The 27,751-nt window shown below is 42.2% G+C and overlaps 2 protein-coding genes across 2 annotated transcripts in view; one reads left to right on the forward strand and one right to left on the reverse strand.

Moving 5' to 3' along the window:
- Scin (scinderin) overlaps positions 1 to 8,377 on the reverse strand; it is a 78,647-nt gene extending 70,270 nt beyond the window's left edge. Inside the window, exons 1-2 of the mRNA NM_198748.2 lie at positions 8,115 to 8,377; positions 2,165 to 2,319 (exon numbers count right to left, since the gene is read on the reverse strand). Coding sequence (NP_942043.2) covers positions 2,165 to 2,319; positions 8,115 to 8,313 — 354 coding nt within the window. The 5' untranslated portion in view covers positions 8,314 to 8,377. The remainder of the gene's footprint in view (positions 1 to 2,164; positions 2,320 to 8,114) is intronic.
- The window catches only part of LOC120093247 (60S ribosomal protein L29-like), a 613,897-nt gene that overhangs the window by 291,376 nt on the left and 294,770 nt on the right, over positions 1 to 27,751 (forward strand). The window lies entirely within an intron of this gene.

Raw genomic sequence — 27,751 nt, forward strand, 5'->3', positions numbered from 1 at the left:
ATTAAATTAGGAACTGTATCTATTCTCCTAATCAGCAATAAGATGATTTTGACAGACTTATTGATGACAGACTCTCGAAATAAACTGCTTCCCAGGTGCTCCTTCGTTATATCTTTGCCCTGACATGAATCACTTATTTATGTCAAGAGAAGCAGAGAACGGTGACTACCAGCTTCGGCCCTGGGTTAAGAGGTCACACAGTCACTTCTATGAGAGACCGGCTGAAAGTGGCACAGACTCAGTCTTGCTTTATTCATCTGGTAACCATGGCAAATGCACCAACTGAGGGTGTAGACTAAATGAGATCATGTGTATGCCATGATTAGCATAATCTATAAACTTGAAAGTAAAAGCAGGTGAAAGGGCATCACACGGTCCTCTAGGGTGTTCTTGGTGACTAGGTATCTCTGAAGCCACTGGTCCTAGCAAGCCGTTGCTCCTGGAACCATTCACACCAGCATTGCGCTGCTGATTAGGGAGTCAGCTGGTCTTGATGATCTACAGGACCTCCATTTGCGAACACCCCCTTTTTGAAAACTGCTGATTTGTGGCAGCATAAATGTAGATAGTTATAAGATAATTACCCAACAACTGCAAAGTTACTTTTTCTTATGTCCACTATTACATATGTATCCAAGAATTTGGTTCCCAAGATCCTGTTAACACACAAGTTCATCCTGAGTATGTGGTATACTAGAATTTTATTGTTAACTGTAATGCTTAATCCCCATGCAATACCTGTACAGGGAAACTGTGTAAACTGCAGTGTACTTTCCCGAAAACCAGGGGTTTTAAAAAGCTTATGCACTTCCCTGAGGCAAGCCAGTCATCTATGCATGAAATGGCTACTAACAAGGTGACTTTACCTCACTTGTTTTGAACAATATAAGCTTAAAGTTCTTGAAGCTTGACTTCATTGGTGTGAAAGAAACTTCAGGATCTTTTGACACAAACCAGAGGTACTCACAGGAATTCAGTAAAACGAGAGGTAGCAGTCCCATATTTGAAGTAGTTTACATCCTAATGTGAAACAATGATTTCAAGAGATAGATGACACCTCGTGGTTCTTTTGCTCTGATCTCATGATACTGCAAATATTCAGCCAATTATATAATCAGATAAAAAGAGATATAAAGCTGACATCTTTCATATAGAACGTGACTATATAGTTCACACTATGGTCTTGAACCCTGACCCTGCTGCCTCAACCTCCTAAATATTAGGACTATTGTTTGCCTCCCCCAAGCCTGACTTAAATCTGCCATTTTAAAGGGCAAATTAACATATGATCAGAAATCCTATTTAGCTCTTATGTCTTAGGGACACAGCCGAAGTGAGGTAGCAGCTGTACAGGGTACCTGGGACACATGTCTTCCTAGAAAAGGCTTGCCTCTGGGGTATCTGTCTAGGGAGTGCATTCCTCCCGCCATGTTTTAACTGAATATGTGGACAGGGAGGCAAGGAAAGGATGATCCAACTCTAAAGCTCACTGGGAGAAGTAGGGTGAGGGACACGGTCTAGCCTTTACTATGCATTGCCTTGGACAAGGTCTAGCCTTTACCGGGCATTGCCTTTAGAGGCTGTCTAACTAGTAACACGTCAACTTCTTTATTGTAAGGGAGCTGAGACTGTATCTCAGTTGGTAGAGTGCTAGTTCACCATTTGGAAGTCTCTGAGCTCCATCTCAAGTACAGCTTGAACCAGGAATGGCTGCACGCACCTATAATACCAGCTCTTGGGAGATAGAGGGAGAGTATCAGGAGTTTAAGGTCATCTTCAGCTACATAGTGAGTCTGAGGCTATAAGAGATGCTGTCGAGGAAAAAAATGGCCATTGTAAATAAATTATACCATAATAATTCACATTATACCAGACATTCTGAAACTGAGTTTCATTCACTGAGTACCTTGCATGTCTAACAAATATGAGGATAATCACACACAACACACACACACACACACACAGACACACAGACACACAGACACGCAACTCACACACACCAAACCCATTCTAAGACAAACAAACAAGCAAAAAACAACAACAAACAAACAAAACCCCATGCTGTCCATGAAGCTGTAATCCATGAAGACATGAAGTGTGGATGATCAGGAAGAGAAACCGGTTGAAAACGTCACAACGGAAAGTGTCAATGAGAAGTGCTTACCTTGTACTTCAGACCGCCTTTGAAATAGCCCACAAAATCAGTCGACTCATAGCCTTGAAGCTCTCTGCTCTGCACCGGCTTGCCGCCCAAATAGTCGTCCATCTGGACCGTGAAGATGGCCGCTGCCGTGCTCTCATCCTGGGAACACTCCTTTCCTGAAACCAACACAGACCCTCAGCTACTTGGGGAAGAACAACGGGGCAGAGGAGCTGATGCGAAGGACACCAGAAGCTCTCTCTTCTTTTTATTCATTCATTTATACATTTTAATTAAAATATAATCATACCACTTCCCTTCTCAAATTGATAAATCTGTATATATGCATATATACATGCATGTATGTTAAAAGAATTTGCATGTGTATATATGCACATATGCATACATATGGGATGTACAAACATATCAATACAGCCTAGTACATCCATTTTCGTTGTTTGCGTGTCTATGGTTTCATGGCTGACCGCTTTGTACTGAGTAACCAGTTATGGAGTTCATCCCTAGCAGAGGCTAATTCTCCCTCTGCCAGTCAAACACGACAATGTCCATGGACATTTTAGCGTGGAGAAGCTTGTTTTATTTTTCAGTGATGTTTCAGGACAGGAGTCTCAGCTGAAAGGTCCCTCATCAAAAGCAACCACGTTGTTCATCTCAGAACCAAAAGCTTTTCATGTTCCTGCCTTGTCTGATCTCTTTTAAAAATGTTAGAAGAAACACCGCCATGCGGCTCTGCTTGTGGAAAGATCAATATCCGCTAGCAAGGCTGAAGCCAACACTCGTCTCGTGTAGTTAATAAGACCCTGCCAGGAAAACGTTTTGGAAGTGCCTTATCCGCACGCTGCAGGCTTACCCTGTGCCAGCGAGGAATACGAACTTTGTGGGTCACAATTAAATATCTGCATCATGTTTAAGATTAAAAAAAGGAATAAAACTTCACCTGTGCCCTGCCTTTCATGCTGTTTCCCCACCTCACTATCCCCTTCCACTTATATTAAATAATCATGATAACAAGTCAGTAAAGGAACTAAGGTGCTGACATTTAAATGCTATTTATCTGACAGAATTTAAGGCAGTATATAAGGAATGCTCACAGCTATGAAATAAAATCTGCCCAGGTCAAGGAAGTCAAGTACCTGAGCATCAATGTCTATGGGAGTATGTGATGTTCAGAACCAAGGCAGGCTTGAGGACGAGTCACGGTTCATTTAAAAAAAAATTACAACCATAAGCCCTCAAAACCCTCACTACATCTGAGCTGAACAAAAAAAAAATCATAATTGCTAATAATGCAAATCCCAACACATGTATACTACTCTTGCCATAGGCCACACGGTGCTAGTATTTCACAGGAATGACATTTTTAGCCCCAGGAAACAGACCTGTTTTATACTGTAGTACTGTGGAGGTCATGGACACTCTGGGAGAGGCTGAGTAATTCCTCGGGTTATAAAAGGCTTTCAAAACAAGTTTACAGAATTCTAAAGGGCAAGTTCTTAGGAAGGACAACACATGTGTTTCTTAAAAGACTTTTTAAATTACTCATGTGCTTGTCTGTGTGTCCTGGGAGCCAGAAGAAGGCATTGGACCCTCTGAGTTGAAGCTCCAGGCAATGTGAGCCACCCAATGTGGGTGCTGGGAACAGAATTCATGTCCTCTGCAAGAACAGTAAGCACTCCCAAACCCTGAGCCATCTCTCCAGCACCCTGTGAATTTATTACAATTCTTATTGTAGCAAATTCTTAGATGATCCCAATATGTAACTTTTCCCTAATGAGCCATGAGTTTAGAAGCAGTATTTCCCTGAATAATGCCAATTGAAATTTATCAAAATTGAGGAAAGGAAGCCAGTTACCTAGACTAGGGAAAGAGTCAAATTCCTTTACAATTCCCCTCCCCTGTTCACCTACATAGCAAAGATCTTCTCAGACAAAACTTCAGTACCCAGAACAGCACTTGATACTGTAATAGTTCTGTAAACTTTCTATGGCCAAATGTATTTGGACATCCAACTCTGCAATCTGGAAGATGTTGGTATCATCCTTCCTTGCCTATTTTCTCAACTCTCGTAATAGCACGATCTTGATGTCAAGTTCATGCAAAGATGCTTTAAGAGGGACTCTTAAGTCAGCGTTGGTATCAAAGATATTAAAGATGGTGTATTTGGCAGAAACACTGTTATCTGACAAGTTAAAACATGACTCTTTTGAGAATGCAAGTCAGGAAGTTAATGAATGAGATGGAAATAAGTTAATTAGATTATGCGCTCATCTGCTGATGTGTATGTATGAACCGAGCCAGAGTATAGCAGAATAAGTAAGCCAAAGCCCTTGCCTGCAAAAGTCGAAAGGACTTAATGAAGCCAATAGAAACCTTTTTAATGTGTTAAGCCGAGTGAAAGTCTACTGAATCATCACGAAATTCTAGTACTCAAAAATGTTTCTGTATGAATTCTGCCTCTGACTTCATTTGATTTCCCACATGAACTGTGTTTGTGAAGTCCACGCTTGCCTTCCTAAACTAGTTCTTCTGAGTCCTGTTCCGCTGGGCTGCGCTGTGCTGCTTTATATTCTGGTGTGGTGTTACACTTGCATGGATGATGTGAGACTCCTCAAACTAGGAGACGGGTGGTTTTATACACAAGACCCATATTTAAAGAGGGGTCTCGCAAATAAGTCTTTAGACTTATCCAGCTCTCATTTCTGATTTTAGAATCGCATCTCCACATTAAGAAGAGAAGAGAATGAGCCTCCTCACCAGAGTGAGTAGCATCTCCTGAAAACACACAGAACCTGGCCGCACTTCTGTAGGACCTGAGTGTGGCATAATACACTGAAGTACAAGTGAGCACAGACTTTTGCAAGGACACACAACTGGCATCCCCACGGAGACACAGTCCACCTTATTTGTTCATTCTCAATGTCGCTAGTGCCTGTTGATGTGCCTATGTGAAGTTAGTTCTGTGCACTTTTACCACGTGTGTTAATTCACACGTCTGCCTTCAGAATCCAGATACTAAAGACCTCCGGTGCCCAAAAGGCCCTCGTGTTGCTTTCTTTAAAATGTTTTCTACATTTATTTACTTAGTGTAGACAAAAGCTTGTTCATGTAGAGATTACAGAACAACGTTCAGGAGTTTCTTCTCTCCTTCCACCATATAAGACCCAGAGATAGAACTTGAGGAGTCAGAATCAGCCTTGACCGAAAGCTCCTTTATACATCGAGTCATCTTGTAGGCCCAGTGATCAGTTCCTCGGTATTCTCACTAGCCTTATATTGTACATTTTGTGTTATAATCTAGTCCTTTGGTGTCCCAGTGCCCTGTGTAAAGCTACACACACACACACACACACACACACACACACACACACGAACGCACACACGCACGTACACACACACATTATGACATAAATGAATGTTGTTTTAAAGTAGATTGAAGTAACATCTAAAGCTGACAAAGAGCAAGGCTGAGGAAAGGTGTTTGTAATGTGGGTTGGAGGTGCAATAGCACCTTTAAACTAAGTCCTGCCCGCAGACTGCATGCTGTGAGGAACCAGAGGCAAAAGGCAGATGCAGCTTAACTGCTAGGTACAAAGCTGAAACATTTGCTCAGAAGGAATACAAAACATTCAAAGTTATATCAAAGACATCTTACTTTCCCTGCTTAGGATATGACATAGTTATCTGAGATATGCCCTAGTGTCATGGAAATGCTGAGTGGACTAAAAGGAAGACTGCCTGCAGGTCCCTTCATCTTAGTCCTGCTCCCTCCCTTTTCGCCTGCATTATCCGGTTGCTTCTATCCCCTCATCTGTACTCCTTGTGCCTCTCTCAGGCAGCCTCTCTTTAACTTCATCCCTGCACTTTCGGGGTTTCCTCCTAGATCTTCACTCATTCTCTCTAACTAATCCTCATGAACTCTTCCCTACTCGGATCTCAGAATAAACCCTTTCAGACAGAATTTCCGTTGCCTGAAGAACTGAAGTAGCAAAGACTGCTGGGAAACTCGGGCTCCTCTTCTGCTGCTGGTTATGTCTTGGCACCGGAACCTTCCCCACACTATCCCCTATGTCCATCATAGCTACTTGTCATTGTAGCACCGAGCCTATGAATCTTACGTGTCACCAATCATATTCTACCATTTGTTTTGTTTTTGTTTTTGTTTTTGTTTTGTTTTGTTTTGTTTTTTGCTTAGTGCTTCTCTGGGGTGATAAATTCTCTGGAAATTTTCATAAACAATCTATCTTAAGTAACTTTCTTACTCCTGGGCGTTTTGAAAGGTTATAGATGAATTAGATTGCAATTGATAAACTATTAACTTTAGAGACCTTTTTTCCCAGATTTTTAAGATCACAGGCTGTTTCTGCCCAGAGTATATCCTATTATAATTGTGAGGTTGTTTAACATTAAATAGAAAATTAAGTATAAGAAAGCCAGGCACTCAGGATCTAGAAGCAGGAGGAGAAAGAAAGAGAGGCAAATTTGGGCTACACTTAAATTCTAGAGAGTTCTGGGCCATCCTGACCATAACCCCTGTCTCTAAACTGGGCAAAACACCATGCTTAAGGAGCCTGATTGGATAAAGAGAAATGTACTGAATTAAACAATTAGTCTTCTTTGAGAAGTCTTCTATGAAGCCAAATATAGCTGCTGTTAACACCAAGCTGACTTCTCACCCATTTAAACTCACCCAACTGACAATTCAGACACTCATCCATTCTAGATGCCATATTCAGAGTGGGAATGCTGTTCTACCTAGGGTCGCTATTCTATGAATAGAGCATATATTAATATGTCGTTTGTATTATGACTGGAGTGGCATTACAAGGTGGGGGGAAACAGCAATGGGCACTCAACCCCGGCAAGCAAGCACCCGGCGCTGTAATTAAAGACACTACCTTTTCCCTATGTGTTCCCTGTCTCAGATGCCTGCTCCCGGTGTCTGCCAAGGCTTGGGAAATCACTTCTAAATGTTTTTACTTATTTCTTAAACTTTTCACATGTTAGAAATTAAATGGCATTCAAAGTTTGTGGTTTTGAGTGTTTTCCCTCCTGAGTTCAAGAATAAATACACTGAAAGGAAGACTGGTAGAAGGAGGGAAGCTAGCTGGAAAAGAGGCTACCTCAGAGGTTGTCAGACGGGGCGTGCCTAGTGGCACAAGACCTCACAGAGAAAGGTTCAACATTCAGGATGTTTACGGGTAAAAGTAGAAGGTGGAGAAAGTAGAACACACGGCCAGTGTCCTCCTGAGAGCCTGGCACCAAAGCAGCTCAAAGTAATTACGACTGCTGAAGAAGCTGTCCTGGTCCACACTGGGTCCTTGTTAAAATAGATTAATAATAAATGAATAATTTGAAGCAAAGCAAACTATCTAAAGAAATACACCAGCCAGACAGGGCAACTTCAAAACAAAACAAAACAAAAAAGATATCTGTATCTTTTCCCAAACACACAAGCACTTGTTGTGCCGGGATAACCTTGGTTTGGGCGGCATAGGCAAGTAATCACAGGTAGCGGGGAAATCTAAGCCCGAGCCCCAAGGCAACAAATACAGATGAATAAAAGTTTGGAGCTGGGAGTGGAATTTTCTCTCCGGCTGCAGCAGATATTCACAAACACGTTTGATTTCATCTCCACCCTGCCTGAAAAACCAGGACTGAATTTGCAGGGGGTTGGGGGGGTTATCCGGGTTCTGGCAGGCAGGCAATCCCCAGGAATACACCGGGGTTTGGAGCTAAAGTAGAAAACTCGGAGGAATGAGTATGACCCAAGATATGGTTTGGTCAAGCAAGACCGGCGAGTCCTGGATGACTCACATCTCCGGAGTTTGCGGCTCACCAGGAGCTGACCTAGGACTAGGAGAGGGTGCTGGCTGAGTGTCACCTAGCCCGCCCAGGTGACGGGACCGCGGACAGAGCCTGGGTCCACCGCTGTCCTGTACTGCTCACTGCTTACCCAGCCAGAAGTGCAGGCGGTAGGAGAAGCCCCTGCTCGACTTGGTGGTGTGCAACACCAGGTAGGCGTCTCCGACGTAAAAGTCACCATAGGCACCCTGGGGCACCGGTACCAGTTCCAGCTTCTCGACCCTCCACACTTGCAGCCCCGCCTGTTTTCCTGCGCGCGCGAACTCGGGGTGCTGCAGCTCCTGAGCCATGGTGCCTTGTTGCTGGCAGAGCCGAATACTTGATCCGCGCCCTGAGCCCAAGGAAGAGCCGGTTGACAGCAAACCTGCTCTCCCAGCTTTTATGCTGCTCGCCCGAAGCGAAGGCGGGGCAGGGAGGGAAGCCAAAAGCCACGCCCGACCCCAGGAACCTGCATACCAGTTTGGACCCGGCTGACCAAAACTCTAGGAAATGCCTCCCTCCGAAAAACAAATAAGTAAGTAAATAAATATTATAAGAAATATTTTACCTGGCAACAGATGGATTCTGCTGGCATCAACCGGGCCAGTGCACACTGGTCCCTGCTGCCCCAGTTTCTTCCCTTCTGGTGTTCACCCTGTGATGCCAGGGTGAGGAGAGAGAGCGTTAGGAACTAGAACTAGAATCATCCACTCGCAAAACAGGTCTGGCTATGAAGACCACAACACATGCGGTACCGCAAGGAGTCGGAATAACTGGCTGTTGTCACTTTCGCAAGCGCGGAGAGATGTATCGCGCGGTCCTTTAAAAGTCGCGCGCATAGTCGACTCCAGATTCATGCTGGACAGACTCCCCATTCCTGGTGGCCACAGGTTTCTCTTTGGATGGGTTTGGAAACTCCGTGTACAGCGGTACGTCAGGTTTTCTAGAAAAGATAAAAATCTGACAAACTATCTGGCTGCCAGCGTCAGAGATCCGCAAATCCCTTGGCGTCCCGCAACTGTGGTAACGTGCCACCTGCCTTGCTTAGCCAAGAAAATCGCTACAAAACACATCAGCCGCCCTCCCGGGATGCTCTGTGCTGCGCTGTCCATGACAGTGATTTTTAAGCCTGACCTGCGATTTAATTACCTGATTTCAAGGCGCTGGCTTCTCATTGGCTCACTGACACTTCCTTGTTTTGCTCACTAAAGAATGACTTGCGTTCATTACCTTGCATTCTATTATTGAAAATGCAAATTGGGAACTGCACAAAAGATGATTGATTGATGAGAGTTGATTGTTTTTAATGCACTTGATTGTTTCACTTGTTCCTCGAACTGCAGAGCTCGCTGGAAGTCCGTTAATAGTAAGGGCACACTTAGATGCTCTCTTTAATGACCTTTTTAAAATAAGCAATATATGAAGTGTTAAAAAATTAAGTAGCATAAAATCTATTCAATCGTGCAGTGGGCTGACCTGTAACCCAGGATGAGGAAGGATGTTCTTTGAGAGCTCTAGGCCAGCCAGGGCTACATTGTGAGATCCTTCCTCAAGATGACCAAAACCAAAACAAGACAAAATTACAATAGAAATTCAGTTGCATTTCCCACAACCACCCCACTCCCTTCCCCTAAAGGTTGCCAGTTTGTTATTTTTCTAGAGCAATTATTAATCAACAAGAATATGCATAATGTAGTATGGGTACTTGTAAACACTGTCCAGAATCTGTATTACATATGCATAGCTCATGGGGATTTTTGTTGTTGTTTGCTATCAAGTTTTTGTTTGACGGCTTCCCATGTACCACATGTAGCCCACACTCACCTTGGACTCAACATTTAGCTAAGGACAAGTCAGAACGTCTGCCTCTCCCATTCTCAGATAATGAGTTAAAAGTATGCACTGCCACAGCCCAGGTTTATCTGGTTCTTGGGATCAAACCCAGGACTTCATGCAAGCTCTGCTAACTGAGCCATAGCCCAGCCCTTATTGTATGCGTATGCATATCTTAAGATCAGGGGAGATTCGTAAAGCCTCCAGGAAGTACTCCAGGGAAGTACGTCTCCTGATAACATTTTACCTGGCAACAGCACACACACACACACACACACACACACACACACACACAGAGTGAGAGAGAGAGAGAGAGAGAGAGAGAGAGAGAGAGTCACAGAGCTGCCTTGTTTATAGACTACATAGTATTCTACCTAATAAATGACTGTATTTACTCTGCTCAAGTTCATAGGCCTTTATGGTGTTTATATTTTGCAAATAAATATTGTGAGTCTTTTAAATAAACTTTACTATGAATACCATTATAACAGTGAAAAAAAAAGTCTTAGAAATGTAATTGGTAGTAACATAGTTGGTGTTACAGCCTCAAGGCAAAATGTCCCTGAAATGTTCATGAATGAAAGACTTGGTCCTTACTCAGGGAATCCTATCATTGAAAGTAACTGGATCATAAGGGCTCCTATCTAGTCAAAGCACCGATCCATTGACAAATTAAGAATGTGGCCACACTATTGGGAAGCGGTAGGAATCAAGAGATGGGCTATGCCTGGATGAAGTCAGTCAATTGGGGCATTACCTGGAAAGACCCACCTTGCCCCATTCCCTTCCGTATGCTTCCCAAATGCTAAGAGGTAAGCAGCTTGGCTCTACCACATGCTCCCCATCGTGGGGTTGTGCCTGCTGGAAGGCACAGCAAGGCCCAGTGAATAAGGACTGAATGCCTGAGTCGTGAAACACAATAAAATGGTGTTCTGTTTAAATTGGTTCCTCAGGCATTTGTCACAGTAGGAAGGGACCCTGACAGAGGCAACTGGGATTAAATGTTTTTGCTAAAGATGATGATGATGTCACCTTCTCCAACGGATTCAATTCCTGCCTTCTTCCTCACCTCATGCAACTATGGTAAGTTTCAAGTCTTCATAAAATGAGACTAGATGTGTCTTCATCTTATAAGATTGCTATTTAGGGGGTTAGAGAGATAGCTGAGTGAGGAAAAGCCCTTGCGGATTTTCTGGAAGACTTGGGTTTGGTTTCCAGCACCCACATGGTGGCTCACAGCCAAATGTAACTACAGTTACAGGAACTAGGCATGCATAAAATAACTTATTTGGATTTAGTGAGCTGACACAAATAAAACACCCATGTCTTTTCCAAAGAAAAATGCTCACAGGGGCTTTTCTTGCACACTTGTAGACTTCCTCTTGTTCTTCTAGATCAGCAGTTCTCCACCTGTGGGTCACAACTCCTTTGGGTGTTAAAAGACCCTTTCCCAGGATTGCCTAAGATCATTGGAAAACATAGATATTCACATCATAATTAATAACAGAATTACAGCTATGCAGTATGAATGAAAATAATTTTATGGTTGGGGGTCACTACAACATGAGGAACTGTACTAAAGGGTCATGGGTCACAGCATTAGGAAGGTTGAGAACTACTGCTCAGAAAGACCTAGCATTCTGGACTTCAGATAATTTAAGAATCAGAGCTTTTCATTCAGTTCAAGTTCAATTTTAATGAAAATTCCTTTATCAAATTCATGGCCAGATGCCTGAATTCCACTTCTGCTGATTCCTGTTGATAGAGACACGCTGCAGAGGAGAACCCATCTCTTCACTGTGGCTTCCATACCGGGTAGCTTCTTCCTCCTTTGTGATTGCACTGACAGCTCGGGCATTCCTCAGCATGGTTCAGTCCAGGTCTCTCATCTGAAGCATGAGAATACTGGTAGAAATTAATCGTTGTCTTAGTTACTTTTCTATTGTGATAAGATACTATGTCAAGGCAACTTAATAAAAAAAAAGCATTTAATTTGAGGTTGATGATTCTAGAGGATTAGAACCCATGACCACCATGCTAGGGAACATGGTGACAAGCAGGCAGGCACTGCTCTGAGGCAGTAACTGAGAGCTCACTTCTCATCCACAGCCAATCTAAGCCAAAGAGAACCTGGGAAGGGTGTGGCTTTTTGAAACCTCAAAGCCTGCCTCTGAGAATGCAACTCCTCCCATAAGGCCACGCCTCCTAATCCTTTCCCAGTAGTTCCACCAACTAAGGACCACATACTCAAACATATGAAGCTATGGGGGCCATTCTCATTCTAACCACCACAGTTGTCAAGAGCAAACCTGGAACAGTTTCTGGCATACAGCATGCAGCTGTGAAATCAATTGAGACTGATTATTAATTCTCTTCTCCTGGTCTAGTTTTATGAGAATTCCTCAAATCCAGCTTGGATAAGGACTACCCATTGCCCAAATAATAAAGGCCTCCAAATCCTATTTCCTTGTAGGCCTTTACATCGCCTTGCTCCCTTCCCTTCCCTTCCCTTCCCTTCCCTTCCCTTCCCTTCCCTTCCCTTCCCTTCCCTTCCCTTCCCTTCTCTTCCCTTCCCTTCCCTTCCCTCCCCTTCTCGTCTCTTCTCTTCTCCTCCTCTTCTTTCTTCTTCTTCCTTTTCTCTGCTCTGTTTTCTCTCTGTCTCTCCATTTCTGTCCCTGTTGTCTCCTATCTGTCTGTTTGTTTCTCTGTCTCTTTTTTTTTGTTTCTCTGTCTCTTTGTCTCTCTGTGTCTGTCTCTCTGTTTCTCTCTCTCTCTCTCTCTCTCTCTCTCTCTCTCTCTCTCTCTCTGTGTGTGTGTGTGTGTGTGTATCCAAAATTTTTCTCTTGATATGATATATATGTTGTGATAATGAGAGGTTCCCACCTTCGCTATCATTACCTCCCTGGACCCAGTGAGTCATCACCCACCCTGTGTTCCCATTTCCATGGTCTCACCTTCCAGCAGCCACAACACTCTGAACCAAGCTTTCTCTCATGAAGCAATAGGCCAACCTGGAGACTTACATCTCAGTATTCCCTAGCATTACCGTAACACATGTTGAATAAGTATGGTTGAATTGTTCATTTTGTATTATTATATCAATCTATAAATTCTGTCATCCTGCAGGGAAATAGACAATGGAAACGAGTCATTTATTAAAGTTAAAGACTTGGGATTTGGAGACTTGTGACAAATTCAAGGTTGGTGCTCTAGAGAGCTGATATCTAAGTGGGGAAATACCACATTACCTAATCCTTGAAACAATCACTATGTCAAATAATACAATGAGTCTTTGTGATTTGTTAAGTTAGGAAAACAACTGAGCTTGGGGCTCAGTGACTAAGAGCACTGACTACTCTTCCAAAAGATCTGTATTCAATTCCTAGCCCCTGCATAGCAACTTAACAGCCATCTGTAACTCTAGTACCAGGAAATCCAATTGCCCTTCTGGCCTCTACAGACACCAGGCACAAATATGGTCCACAGGCACACATGCCCACAAAACACCCACAAACATAAAACAAAATAATAACAACAGTTTTGAACATTTAGTTTCAAGTGACTGTCATTCCTCAAAATGTGATTCAAATGATTTGGTTTTTTGTTTTGGTTTGATTTTTGGTTTTGTTGTTGTTTGGTTGATTTTTTTGTGTTTTGCTTTTTTGCTTTTCTTTTCTTATATTTCTTCTTTTGGTTTTTTGAAACAGGGTCATCTTATAAAGCCTTGGCTGTTATGAAACTTACTTAGACCTGGCTGGCCTCAAACTCAGAGATCTGGCTGTCTCTCCCTCCCTAGTGCTGGTATTGGGATGAGTCTCACAACGCCTGCCCCATACCTTTTTAAAACAATAAAATATTTAATGTTGTTAGTTTCCTTTATACAAAAATTGTAAGCATTCACCTGCATATGCAAAGTATATTCTCTTTCAAGACAGCAGCACCAGAAAAAAAAAAAAAAAAAAAAAGACCAGCTAGTCTATGCAAAGGTTTTCTTCTTGTCCAAAGGACCCAAGTTCAATTCCCAGGACTTGCACTGGTTTGTTCACCACTTGGAACCCCAGCTCCCAGGGACAGGTTACCGTCTTCTGATGGCCAGCACCCGCGCACAGGTGGCATACACCCACACAGACAGAAATGTACACACAAAAAGAAAGACCTGAAAGATTTAATAATTCCAGTCTTAATCATATAATAAAACTTCAATATTTATTTCATTGTATCTACTCTCAAAATAGCCAAATCGACTGCTGCAAGTATACTCATTAGTGTCTCTTTATGTATTTATTCTTCTTCCAAAAATGTTCTGATCCCCTACTGTATCACCAAAACACACTAATAGCTGCTTTCGGTTACAAAATACAAAGTATATGGATTTTTTTACCAAATGTTGGGAATTATCACTTGAAAATAAAATAAGGTGTTCCCACACGCTTTCCTTTTTGTTAACAGTCTGAACATGTTTATAGCACACTTGTAAGGCTGCTTGTGACACGTGATGTGTGGGGACAGTCACCATATTTGTATTCACTGCATAACAGCCACAGTTGATAAAAACAAAACCCGTGTAAATGACAGGAAGTTCACCAGGAGGGGGTGCTTCACATGTGTTAGTTATGACTCTCTTTTTATTATAAATTCTAAAATGAATGCAATTAAAATACATTTATTTTCTTGGCCCTTCTATTGAACTATAGCGATTTGTGTTTTATTTACTGTACCATTTACACCATACCATTGTACCATAAACATCAAACCTGGAGTCAGAAGACTTGAGGGTTGCGAAGATTAAAAGATTATTCATGTCAAACCCCAAGCACACAGTCAATAAACAGGGTTAATGATTAGCAAAGGCGCTTTGCAACACTTGGAGATTCAAGTGGGAACGTACTCTGGGGGGCGGGGGAAGGTGGGGGTAGGTAATTCACCCTGCCCAAGGAGACCAATTATAAGGTTTGGGGGAGTATTATTATATCGTCGTTATTGTCGTTGCTATCGGAGCCAGACATGAGTACTAAGGTACTCATGAGGCACGGGGAGGTCAGGAGACAATTTGAGGAGTCTCTTTTCTCCTTTTACCTTGGAACTCGAGTTCGAGGATCAAGCACACGCCGCCAAGCTTGTATGATCAGGTGGCAAGCACCTTTGCCTGCTGAGCCATCACTCTGGCTCTAGAAGGCTTTATTTTAAAGCTTCAATAAAAATTGGAGGGTGGGCTCCCTCAACCAGGAGCCATGTTTAACCTCTGGATATGGTCTCTACAGGTTCTCCCTCCCCTTTGTGGGGTATTTCAGCTAATGTCATCCCCATGGGGTCCTGGGAGGCTCTTGCTTTCCTGGCATCTGGAACCTTCTGGTTGCTACCCCCAGGTCCCCATCCCCCATTGCTAGACACCTCTGTTCAGTTTCCTGACCCTCTGTACATCTCCTCCGTCTCCTCCCATACCCGATTCTGCCCCTCTTTTCCCCTTCCCCTCCTCTCGTCCTCCCAACTCCCTCCCACCCTCTACTTCCCTTGATAATTTGTCCCCGCTTCTAAGCAGAACTGAAGCATCCACTCTTTGGTCTCCAAGAAGTGCTTGCTGATAGGAGCCTAATACAGCGGTCCCCTGAGAGGCTCTGCCAGATCCTGACCAACACAGATGTAGATGCCAACCAACAGATTATCACAGAGACCCCCCAATGGAGGAGTTATGGGAAGGACTGAAGGAGCTGAAGGGGTCTTATCTGGCATCAATGGGACGGAAGGCCCTTGTTCCTGTGTTCTCGATGCCCCAGGAATCAAGGTAGAGGAATGCTAGGGCCGTGAGGCGGGAGTGGGTGGGTGGTGGGGAAGCACCCTCATAGAAGCCGGGTAGGGGGAGATAGGATAGGGATGTTGCAGAGGGGAAATCTGGAAAGGGGATAACATTTGAAATGTAAATAAATAAAATATCTAATTTAAAAAAGAAAAACTTGGCCTCCCATAATGGCATACAATAATCACCAATTTTATAATAGACTCCAATATTAAAAGGCCCTTCCAAAAGCAAAAAAAACAAAAAAAACAAAAACAAAAACAAACAAAAACAAAAACAAACAAACAAACAAAACAAACTTCAATTACGCACAGGATACTTTAACACTAATATAAGGCTAGTACTATAGAGATATAGTTCCTGGCTCAGCACTAACGTGAAAGTTTTACTGGTGCTGAAGGTCCACGGTCGTGTCATTCCTTTTTGACTCATTAGCAGCACCATGCATATTTATTTCTGTTCGGCTCCACCTTTTTGCATTGGTGATGTTTTTAAAAGCAGCACAGCACGGAAGATTACAATTGTTTATTGCACTACAGTTTGTCAAGTGTCTTGTTACTACCATTCAGTCAACCCCTAGCCCCTGAGAGGTGGCATCGTGGTGACTTGAGAGGTTTATATATCAGAATAAGCTGGTGATGATCATAAAGTTTGAGAACCAGCTTCATCTTCATGGAGATTGATGATTTTAAATAGTCACCTTTATCCTTTAAGTTTTTGTAACTGGAGATAAGAGAATTGGAAAGTATCAGAAAGCTGGGCTTACGCTGTTTGACACTGTGGCAGCATCCTGTTCTCTGTGTATGGTTTTCCAGCTGCACCTCCTTACCACTGATCACAGATAACATGCGATGTCTGGTTGTAGTCCTGCCTTAACCAGCTCATGGGAAACCGATTCAGCTTTTCAAGGAGTGTGTCCGCAACATTTAAGCCCCAGGTGTGTGTGACTGTGGAAAAGGATGGAGGTCAAACATGACCAATTGTTTTCTTATCAAAGTACTTACAAAATATGATGATTTGATTCACCTAAATGAAAGCAAAGGTTGGTTTTCAAAGTTGTTTGAGGTTTACTTCTGCTAGCCAGAGATCACTTCCTTTAGAAAGTTTCCTCTTTTCCCCTTCGCAGACGTCTGCATCCCTTCGGGTGTCTCTACATTGAGCAATACGACTCGTAATCCAGTCACTCTTTACATCCTCTTATTTTGGTATTTTTGAGACTTCCTTGAGATCACAAGGCTTCCAGGAGTCCATCAGGTCTGTAGTACATATTTTAGGAAACACATTCGACAACCCTTCCTAGACACCCCACACTCATGGCAGAGGACAGTATACTTTGCCAAAGGAGCTCTGGGTCAACGGGATACTGTGACAGTTTTCTATAGATGAGTAAGAATTTTTTCCTTGACTTTCTGTGCAATTCTCATTGTGTGTTTTTAACTACTACACTGGCGGTTAATATTGTCAAATTGATAGGATATAGAATAGCTTTGGAGAGGAACTCCTGGACATGTCTATGAAGTGCTAGATTTCATTAATTAAGGTGTAAAGACCTACCCTAAAGAGGGGTGGCATTATTCCACAGACTGAGGTCCTGGACTGAATAAAATGGAGAAAGTAGGCTGAGCACCAGTGTTCATCCCTCTGTGCTTCCTGATTGCAAATGCAATGTGAGCATTTGCCTCAAGCTCCTGCCACTGTGCCTTTTCCCATGATGATCTGGGGCCAAAATAACACACTCCTCTCTTCTTCTTCTTTCTTCTTCTTCTTCTTCTTCTTCTTCTTCTTCTTCTTCTTCTTCTTCTTCTTCTTCTTCTTCTTCAATAATCTATTTTCATTTTATGGTATTTTGCCTGCACGTTTGTGTATGTGAACGTGCCGGATCCCCTGGAATTGGAGTTATAGACAGTTGTGAGCTGCCATGCAGGTGCTGAGAATTGAATGCAGACCCCCCCCCCCCCGGAAGAGCAGCCAGCGCTCTTAACTGCTGATCCATCTCTCGATTCTACACTTTCCTTTCTTTCTGACGGGTCTCTATCAGGTACTTTGTCACAACAAGAAAGTAACACACACATACATGTTCACTGGAGTCAAATTTGAAATTACAAAATACATGTAAAATCATGATAATACTTGGTCACAAAACCTAGGATAAACATTGATCACATTTTTTTTAATTGAGGCCTTGAGATGACCCTATATGTGTTGACTGATAATGAGTTTTGTAGCTTGCAACACCTGGACCTTTTGGGATGTGAGTGGGGCTGAAAACAATATAAGATTTTTTTAAAACCTCATCTTTCCTTTTTTGGAAAGCCTGACAATATACAGAAATGGTTCTGTGTCATTTCATAGTCAAAGAGGACTGTACTTTATTTTTAACCAAAAATTACTTTTTACAAACCTTACATAATTGTTTAACTATGGTGCTCACACTTACATCTTGCTTGCTCTCTTTTACTTCAGCAGATATGTAAGAAGTAAGTGCCTATCTTCGATCAACTGACTTCTATGTCTAAGAGACTACATCACTAAAAATGGATGTATTTTTCAATAAATTGATACATTTTTAAGCGTTTTGAGATGATTCAGACATGCCCACATAGTACTACCTGTCTGTCCACCTGTCTCTCTGCTCACACAGCCACCCTTGACTGTTGTGGTTGGAGCACAGGCTCTGGCAGCAGCTCTCCCAGCTCCCTGCTTTGTCAATTCCAGCTGTGTGGTGACCAGAACATGGCTCGGAAACGTGAGGTTTTGAGTTCTAGACTGAACCATGCAATTGAATTGTTACAGGAATTAAATGAATGTACAGATTAAGTCCTTGAAATTGATCTTGCCAACAAATATAGCTCTCAAAATGTTTATTTAGTACACATTAACAAACATGAATATCTCATCTACCCACAGGAATTTGTATCAAAATGAAGTGCACGTTTTTAATCAGTCCCGGAGAGGCTGAGGCAGGAGGCTTTCATTATACACAAAAGACATGGGTGTTATTTAATTATGAAGATCCTTTCAGGTGTGTATGTAAACATTTGCTTCTCTGAAAATAATGATTTTGTATTTCATAATACTAATATGCTATTTCCTTACTCCTGTACTTGTAGTTGCCCCAAAATGTATCTCCCTTAATAATATCTCAAGAAACAAATTTCTATGCATGCTGGTTTGGGCATATGCACAATAGTATTTCTATAAAGTAGACGTCTAAAAATAGAATTATTCAGCCAAATGACTTTAATAGTTTGGTTTTGTTTCTTGAGTCAGGGTCCTGCTCTGTAGCTGACCCTAAACTCCTAATCCTCCTGCCTCAGCAGTACTAATTAAAAACATGCTAGCTCTACATTTAAAAAAGTTAGGGGGCTCCCTTGGGTTTTTTGAGACAAGATTTCTTGCAGTCCTGAGACTCACTGTGTTGACCTCACACTCACTATGAGGCCAGGAAAGCCCTTGAACAACTCAACCTCCGGCCTCCGTCTCCTGAGCAGTAGAGTACTAGGCATGAGCATGGCGAAAGCTTTAAGATCTTCTCAAATTACACTCATCACTATGACAGTGCCCATTTTTCCATACTTGATAACTAAATTTTAAGAAACTTTCATTTGAAAAAAATCTTTTTCAGCCTGATGCATAAAACACCTACCTCAAGTTTTAGAAGTTGAATATCTGGTTACTAGGGAAAGTGAGCATCATTCTACAGTTGTGTTACACAGGCTAATTTTGCCAGAAGCTTAATATCATGCTGTTTACATGTGTGTCTTCTAAACTAAGCATTCTCATTGTAGTTATGTATGATAAAGACTGATTTTCCATCTATGTGCACTCCACATGAACCTTTTACTTTCCTCCTATGCTTCCTCTAGAAAGCGTTCCTGATCACATGTTTAATAGGTCTCCATCTGCTCTGCCATAGAAATGGTCGCTCTTTTTCCTCTTTGGACTTTTGTCCCATTCGGAATATATCTGTGCTATCGTGTAATATAGCAATTTAATCTTTGTCCAAAGTGATAATCACGTTCCTTAGTATGACTTGGTTAATAATCCATGTATAGATACCGAGCCGAAGCACAGTAATTTTTCATACACAAAATTCTTACTTTGTATCTTTCAATATCAACTGTTGACTATGTTTCCCTTTCCTCTGGCACATTATCACTGGTTTGTTTGTTTTAGATTTTTTGTTTTATTTCACAAAACTCATCAATGCCCCTATATTTTCCCACAGAAAACTAAGAATGAATTGAACATCAAGTTTTATCATTGTGATCATCTACCCTCTGAGGTACGGTATTATCTCAGTATTTGTTCACATATTAGTATAGAGCTGGAAATCATATTTCAGGTTTTTAATAATTAATTATACATGCCTTTAATCTCTGCACTCGGGAGGTAGAAGCGGGTGGATCTCTGTGAGTTTGAGGCAAGCACAGGCTACATAGAGAGTTCCAGGTTAGCCTGGGTTACATAATGAGACCCTGTCTCAAAACAAACAAAAACAAGCAGTGGTTAATGGAAGAAAGGATGTGAGAGACAATATCTGTGGGCTTGATATCAGCAGGACCACTCTAAACCCTTTCAAACACAGCTCTGATCCTTTCCACAACTCTGATCATGCATTTGTCTATCTTACAGACTACAGAACAGGAACAGAGCCCCACAAACACTAGCTGTAGACTTAGGACCTGAATCGAAGCAGGATGCTTAAGCCTAGACCCCAACAGTACAACTGCTGTGAGTGCCCTGCATCTGAGACACCATTCTATCTCATACCTACCAGATTGTTTACAATTAGAAAGACTCCAGTTCTTGAACATCAGAGTCCAGTCAGAAGGTGGGAAAAGGAGGGATTTAGATCTGGCATGATGGAACCCTTTGGGAAGCAGTGATATTTACTGAAAATTGCAGGCATATTCTAGTACTTTAATTAATACTTGTGCTCTCAAGTTCTGATTGTGTAGGAGTATTTCCCAGATGCTCCTTGTAGATACATCACGAGACATGGACAACAATACTTGCTATATCAGATTTGTGGTAGAAAGAAATTGAAAGCAGAGGCGAGGTGTAGCTCAGTTGATAGAATGTTTGCCTAGCATGTGTAAAACCCTGGTTTCAATCTCCAGCCCTTCATAACTGTGGAGTGGGGTACAGATCTATTCCTGGCATTTGGGAGGTGGGGGCATTAGGATCAAGGTGATCTTCACTTACATAGTAAGTTTGACTCTAACTCTAGGTGTGTGAGAATTTGTCCACCAAAGACAGACAAACAAAGAAGCTGAATGCAACCAAGGAGAGTAAGGAAATGTGTAATTACATTGTGGGAGGTAGATGCTTGTGAGAAGAAAGATGGACAGAGTCAGAGGCAAGAACAACATGGAAGGGAGGTAGCATAGACAAGTTTCAAGCTTGTAATGTCAAATAAAATTGAGCCATGAATTTATGAAATGAAGAAAGCATTGCTTATATTAGTAAAACCAAATAATTGAAATGCAATGCGGAAGAGCATACAGTAACTGAATGTGAGTGGGTGCTTGGTAAGGACAAGAAGGAGAATGAAAATGGAGGAACAAACAAAGTAGCCAGGCAATAAAACGTGAGAGCAGGAAGAAGCCAGGTCAGTAGTAAACGTGACTCACGCCGAGCCAGAAGGCTGCTGACTCAGACCTTGGACGCAAGGGCTTATGACACAGAGGAAGGAAGATCAAAAGTTCAAAGCCAGTTTAGGCTACAGAGTGAGTTCAAGGACTGCCTGGGCAATTTAGAGGGAGCCTGCCTCGAAATAAAAAGCAAGAAGATGTCTGGGAGGGAACTGGACTAGGATACACGAGGGTTTAGGTTAAATCCCCAGGAGGAAAAACAAATAACACCAAAAAGCCACAAGCCAAAGAACAGCATCAATTCAGTCCCGCGCACCTCATATCCAAACTCATAGTACAGCACAGAGTAAAGACAGGAGGAGAGATTGTAAAGCATGACAGGTGGGATGGCGCACACCTGTGATCCCTGCCCTGACAAGGCCATGGCAGAAGGATAGAAAGTTCCAGAATAACTGAAGTTACATAATAAAGCCCTATTTCAAAAGAAAAAAAAAGGCCTTTACTTTTTTTCTGTATCTAAGTGGCAGACTTTTATATGTTTGTATACCTGTGTGCAAATTTCACAGCTGCCAAAATTAATAAAAAAAAAAAAAGCTAGTTAGGGATTTAGAGAAAGCTGGAGGACTTAGGAGCGTTACTGAAGTCAAGAATACTGGTTTAGAAGTGGGATCTCATAAAACTGCAAAGCTTCTGTAAGGCAAAGGACACTGTCGTTAGGACAAAACGGCAACCAACAGATTGGGAAAAGATCTTTACCAATCCTACAACAGATAGAGGCCTTATATCCAAAATATACAAAGAACTCAAGAAGTTAGACCGCAGGGAAACAAATAACCCTATTAAAAAATTGGGTTCAGAGCTAAACAAAGAATTCACAGCTGAGGAATGCCGAATGGCTGAGAAACAACTAAAGAAATGTTCAACATCTTTAGTCATAAGGGAAATGCAAATCAAAACAACCCTGAGATTTCACTTCACACCAGTGAGAATGGCTAAGATCAAAAACTCAGGTGACAGCAGATGCTGGCGAGGATGTGGAGAAAGAGGAACACTCCTCCATTGTTGGTGGGATTGCAGACTGGTAAAACCATTCTGGAAATCAGTCTGGAGGATCCTCAGAAAATTGGACATTGAACTGCCTGAGGATCCAGCTATACCTCTCTTGGGCATATACCCAAAAGATGCCTCAACATATAAAAGAGACACGTGCTCCACTATGTTCATCGCAGCCTTATTTATAATAGCCAGAAAATGGAAAGAACCCAGATGCCCTTCAACAGAGGAATGGATACAGAAAATGTGGTACATCTACACAATGGAATATTACTCAGCTATCAAAAACAACGAGTTTATGAAATTCGTAGGCAAATGGTTGGAACTGGAAAACATCATCCTGAGTGAGCTAACCCAATCACAGAAAGACATACATGGTATGCACTCATTGATAAGTGGCTATTAGCCCAAATGCTTGAGTTACCCTAGATGCCTAGAACAAATGAAACTCAAGACGATGATCAAAATGTGAATGCTTCACTCCTTCTTTAAATGAGGAAAAAGAATACCCTTGGCAGGGAATAGAGAGGCAAAGATTAAAACAGAGACTGAAGGAACACCCATTCAGAGCCTGCCCCACATGTGGCCCATACATATACAGCCACCCAATTAGACAAGATGGATGAAGCAAAGAAGTGCAGACCGACAGGAGCCGGATGTAGATCGCTCCTGAGAGACACAGCCAGAATACAGCAAATACAGAGGCGAATGCCAGCAGCAAACCACTGAACTGAGAATAGGTCCCCCGTTGAAGGAATCAGAGAAAGAACTGGAAGAGCTTGAAGGGGCTCGAGACCCCAAAAGTACAACAATGCCAAGCAACCAGAGCTTCCAGGGACTAAGCCACTACCTAAAGACTATACATGGACTGACCCTGGACTCTGACCTCATAGGTAGCAATGAATATCCTAGTAAGAGCACCAGTGGAAGGGGAAGCCCTGGGTCCTGCTAAGACTGAACCCCCAGTGAACTAGACTATGGGGGGAGGGCGGCAATGGGGGGAGGGTTGGGAGGGGAACACCCATAAGGAAGGGGAGGGGGGAGGGGGATGTTTGCCCGGAAACCGGGAAAGGGAATAACACTTGAAATGTATATAAGAGAGCAGCTCTCTGCTCCCAGACCCGATGAGAGAGAAACCCAACCGCCTGGTCAGGTGGGCACTCCTGAGGCTGCAGAGCGGAAGAGACCACCAACACTGCTCACCCCTGCCCACATCCCTGGCCCAAGAGGAAACTGTATAAGGCCTCTGGGCTCCCGTGGGGGAGGGCCCAGGAGCGGCAGGACCCCACCGGACCCTGAAGGAAACAGACCGGATAAACAGTTCTCTGCACCCAAATCCCGTGGGAGGGAGAGCTAAACCTTCAGAGAGGCGGACAAGCCTGGGAAACCAGAAGAGACTGCTCCCTGCACACACATCTCAGACGCCAGAGGAAAAAGCCAAAGACCATCTGGAACCCTGGTGCACTGAAGCTCCCGGAAGGGGCAGCACAGGTCTTCCTGGTTGCTGCCGCTGCAGAGAGCCCGTGGGCAGCACCCCACGAGCGAACTTGAGCCTCGGGACCACAGGTAAGACCAACTTTTCTGCTGCAAGAAAGCTGCCTGGTGAACTCAAGACACAGGCCCACAGGAACAGCTGAAGACCTGTAGAGAGGAAAAACTACAGGCCGGAAAGCAGAACACTCTGTCCCCATAACTGACTGAAAGAGAGGAAAACAGGTCTACAGCACTCCTGACACACAGGCTTATAGGACAGTCTAGCCACTGTCAGAAATAGCAGAACAAAGTAACATTAGAGATAATCTGATGGCGAGAGGCAAGCGCAGGAACCCAAGCAACAGAAACCAAGACTACATGGCACCATCGGAGCCCAATTCTCCCATCAAAACAAACATGGAATATCCAAACACACCAGAAAAGCAAGATCTAGTTTCAAAATCATTTTTGATCATGATGCTGGAGGACTTCAAGAAAGACGTGAAGAACTCCCTTAGAGAACAAGTAGAAGCCTACAGAGAGGAATCGCAAAAATGCCTGAAAGAATCGCAAAAATCCCTGAAAGAATTCCAGGAAAACATAAATAAACAAGTAGAAGCCCATAGAGAGGGGACACAAAAATCCCTGAAAGAATTCCAGGAAAACATAAATAAACAAGTAGAAGCCCATAGAGAGGAGACACAAAAATCCCTGAAAGAATTCCAGGAAAACACAATCAAACAGTTGAAGGAATTAAAAATGGAAATAGAAGCAATCAAGAAAGAACACAGGGAAATAGCCCTGGATATAGAAAACCAAAAGAAGAGACAAGGAGCTGTAGATAAAAGCTTCACCAACAGAATACAAGAGATGGAAGAGAGAATCTCAGGAGCAGAAGATTCCCTAGAGATCATTGACTCAACTGTCAAGGATAATGTAAAGCGGAAAAAGCTACTGGTCCAAAACATACAGGAAATCCAGGACTCAATGAGAAGATCAAACCTAAGGATAATAGGTATAGAAGAGAGTGAAGACTCCCAGCTCAAAGGACCAGTAAATATCTTCAACAAAATCATAGAAGAAAACTTCCCTAACCTACAAAAAGAGATACCCATAGACATACAAGAAGCCTACAGAACTCCAAATAGATTGGACCAGAAAAGAAACACCTCCCGTCACATAATTGTCAAAACACCAAACGCACAAAATAAAGAAAGAATATTAAAAGCAGTAAGGGAAAAAGGTCAAGTAACATATAAAGGGAGACCTATCAGAATCACACCAGACTTCTCGCCAGAAACTATGAAGGCCAGAAGATCCTGGACTGATGTCATACAGACCCTAAGGGAACACAAATGCCAGCCCAGGTTACTGTATCCAGCAAAACTCTCAATTAACATTGATGGAGAAACCAAGATATTCCATGACAAAACCAAATTTACACAATATCTTTCTACAAATCCAGCACTACAAAGGATAATAAATGGTAAAGCCCAACATAAGAAGGCAAGCTATACCCTAGTAGAAGCAAGAAACTAATCGTCTCGGCAACAAAACAAAGAGAATGAAAGCACACAAACATAACCTCACATCCAAATATGAATATAACGGGAAGCAATAATCACTATTCCTTAATATCTCTCAATATCAATGGCCTCAACTCCCCAATAAAAAGACATAGATTAACAAACTGGATACGCAACGAGGACCCTGCATTCTGCTGCCTACAGGAAACACACCTCAGAGACAAAGACAGACACTACCTCAGAGTGAAAGGCTGGAAAACAACTTTCCAAGCAAATGGTCAGAAGAAGCAAGCTGGAGTAGCCATTCTAATATCAAATAAAATCAATTTCCAACTAAAAGTCATCAAAAAAGATAAGGAAGGACACTTCATATTCATCAAAGGAAAAATCCACCAAGATGAACTCTCAATCCTAAATATCTATGCCCCAAATACAAGGGCACCTACATACGTAAAAGAAACCTTACTAAAGCTCAAAACACACATTGCACCTCACACAATAATAGTGGGAGACTTCAACACCCCACTCTCATCAATGGACAGATCATGGAAACAGAAATTAAACAGTGACGTCGACAGACTAAGAGAAGTCATGAGCCAAATGGACTTAACGGATATTTATAGAACATTCTATCCTAAAGCAAAAGGATATACCTTCTTCTCAGCTCCTCATGGTACTTTCTCCAAAATTGACCATATAATTGGTCAAAAAACGGGCCTCAACAGGTACAGAAAGATAGAAATAATCCCATGCGTGCTATCGGACCACCACGGCCTAAAACTGGTCTTCAATAACAATAAGGGAAGAATGCCCACATATATGTGGAAATTGAACAATGCTCTACTCAGTGATAACCTGGTCAAGGAAGAAATAAAGAAAGAAATTAAAAACTTTTTAGAATTTAATGAAAATGAAGATACAACATACCCAAACTTATGGGACACAATGAAAGCTGTGCTAAGAGGAAAACTCATAGCGCTGAGTGCCTGCAGAAAGAAACAGGAAAGAGCATATGTCAGCAGCTTGACAGCACACCTAAAAGCTCTAGAACAAAAAGAAGCAAATACACCCAGGAGGAGTAGAAGGCAGGAAATAATCAAACTCAGAGCTGAAATCAACCAAGGAGAAACAAAAAGGACCATAGAAAGAATCAACAGAACCAAAAGTTGGTTCTTTGAGAAAATCAACAAGATAGATAAACCCTTAGCCAGACTAACGAGAGGACACAGAGAGTGCGTCCAAATTAACAAAATCAGAAATGAAAAGGGAGACATAACTACAGATTCAGAGGAAATTCAAAAAATCATCAGATCTTACTATAAAAACCTATATTCAACAAAACTTGAAAATCTTCAGGAAATGGACAATTTCCTAGACAGATACCAGGTACCGAAGTTAAATCAGGAACAGATAAACCAGTTAAACAACCCCATAACTCCTAAGGAAATAGAAGCAGTCATTAAAGGTCTCCCAACCAAAAAGAGCCCAGGTCCAGACGGGTTTAGTGCAGAATTCTATCACACCTTCATAGAAGACCTCATACCAATATTATCCAAACTATTCCACAAAATTGAAACAGATGGAGCCCTACCGAATTCCTTCTACGAAGCCACAATTACTCTTATACCTAAACCACACAAAGACACAACAAAGAAAGAGAACTTCAGACTAATTTCCCTTATGAATATCGACGCAAAAATACTCAATAAAATTCTGGCACACCGAATTCAAGAGCACATCAAAACAATCATCCATCATGATCAAGTAGGCTTCATCCCAGGCATGCAGGGATGGTTTAATATATGGAAAACCATCAACGTGATCCATTATATAAACAAACTGAAAGAACAGAACCACATGATCATTTCATTAGATGCTGAGAAAGCATTTGACAAAATTCAACACCCCTTCATAAAGTCCTGGAAAGAATAGGAATTCAAGGCCCATACCTAAACATAGTAAAAGCCATATACAGCAAACCAGTTGCTAACATTAAACTAAATGGAGAGAAACTTGAAGCAATCCCACTAAAATCAGGGAATAGACAAGGCTGCCCACTCTCTCCCTACTTATTCAATATAGTTCTTGAAGTTCTAGCCAGAGCAATCAGACAACAAAAGGAGATCAAGGGGATACAGATCGGAAAAGAAGAGGTCAAAATATCACTATTTGCAGATGACATGATAGTATATTTAAGTGATCCCAAAAGTTCCACCAGAGAACTACTAAAGCTGATAAACAACTTCAGCAAAGTGGCTGGGTATAAAATTAACTCAAATAAATCAGTTGCCTTCCTCTATACAAAAGAGAAACAAGCCGAGAAAGAAATTAGGGAAACGACACCCTTCATAATAGACCCAAATAATATAAAGTACCTCGGTGTGACTTTAACCAAGCAAGTAAAAGATCTGTACAATAAGAACTTCAAGACACTGAGGAAAGAAATTGAAGAAGACCTCAGAAGATGGAAAGA

Source organism: Rattus norvegicus, chromosome 6, assembly GCF_036323735.1.
Source record: "Rattus norvegicus strain BN/NHsdMcwi chromosome 6, GRCr8, whole genome shotgun sequence".
Lineage (NCBI taxonomy): Eukaryota > Metazoa > Chordata > Mammalia > Rodentia > Muridae > Rattus > Rattus norvegicus.